Source organism: Morone saxatilis, unplaced genomic scaffold (assembly GCF_004916995.1).
Source record: "Morone saxatilis isolate NCDOM2014 unplaced genomic scaffold, NCSU_SB_2.0 Contig0, whole genome shotgun sequence".
Taxonomy (NCBI): Eukaryota; Metazoa; Chordata; class Actinopteri; family Moronidae; genus Morone; species Morone saxatilis.
In genome coordinates, this window is record NW_023339650.1 from 5,840,160 (window position 1) to 5,841,163 (window position 1,004).

Sequence of the window (1,004 nt, forward strand, 5' to 3'; positions counted from 1 at the left end):
GGACTACAAGGACAGATCCGACCTTGGAGTGCCTGTGTGTGTCTCCATTACCTGCAGAAGTCAACCAGGTTGATGAAGGCGGTGAAATCTTTGATCTTATTAGGCAACAGATGAGCTGTGGGGTCAGAGGAAGGCAGGACATGGGCCGCATCATCCAGAGCCTGAGAGACAAAGAGGCCATGAATTAAGGTTTAACAGGTGGAAAGGTTTCTGAAGAATTCTAAATTGATAACGCCATAGCAAGTATACAAAAGCTTTGAACCAAAAAAACGTTACACCATAATGAAAACTAGGCAACGGCATCTAGGAGAGGAGATCATAATGACTGAGGCAATATGACATATACAGTATCTTTAACACTAGTCAATCAGACGGTGTGCAGGATGACATATTTGTCTTATGCACATGTCAGCTATGTTTTATGAATGTCAGTGAAGTATATCGTAATGGGACCTGAGAGTGAGACCTCACCTCCTCCTCTGCTGTCACTTTCTGCACAGACAAGTCCAACTTCTCCACAATGCGGAGAATCGATTTCACCAACTCATCATAAAGGAGACGGCTTAAAGATACCAGAGCGGCGTTCTGACTTTCAAAAGCGCCGTCCAAAAACCCTGAATCCTGCAGAGGAGGACACAAGTCAATAACATCAAATGAAATGTACTGCTTCTTGAAAGGTCATAGGACATATAAGACATTTACTACCCACGAAGGGATGTTTTTTTATTTGCTCAACTGTAAACAATAAATTATGAATGAAGAGACTAGAGAAGACAATGTTGTCTGGTAAATATAATGTATCTTATGATATAATACACCTAAATATTTACTATTCAAAACTGTACATGCAAGACACTGAAAGTACGTTTGTACAATTCTAATTATGCACAGTATGTAGCCACAACCCTTCAGATGTAGTACAGTAGTATAGTAGGTGATAGATAATAACGGAATCTGAAAATAAACGTATTGATAGTATTTGGAAAAAGCATAAATACTGTCCT

The 1,004-nt window shown here is 39.6% G+C and overlaps 1 protein-coding gene across 1 annotated transcript in view; it reads right to left on the reverse strand.

Annotated features, from left to right (window-relative positions):
* Positions 1–1,004, reverse strand: part of prkdc (protein kinase, DNA-activated, catalytic subunit) — a 33,452-nt gene that overhangs the window by 25,445 nt on the left and 7,003 nt on the right. The window contains exons 16-17 of the mRNA XM_035682528.1: positions 472–621; positions 52–161 (exon numbers count right to left, since the gene is read on the reverse strand). Of these exons, the coding sequence (XP_035538421.1) occupies positions 52–161; positions 472–621 (260 nt within the window). The remainder of the gene's footprint in view (positions 1–51; positions 162–471; positions 622–1,004) is intronic.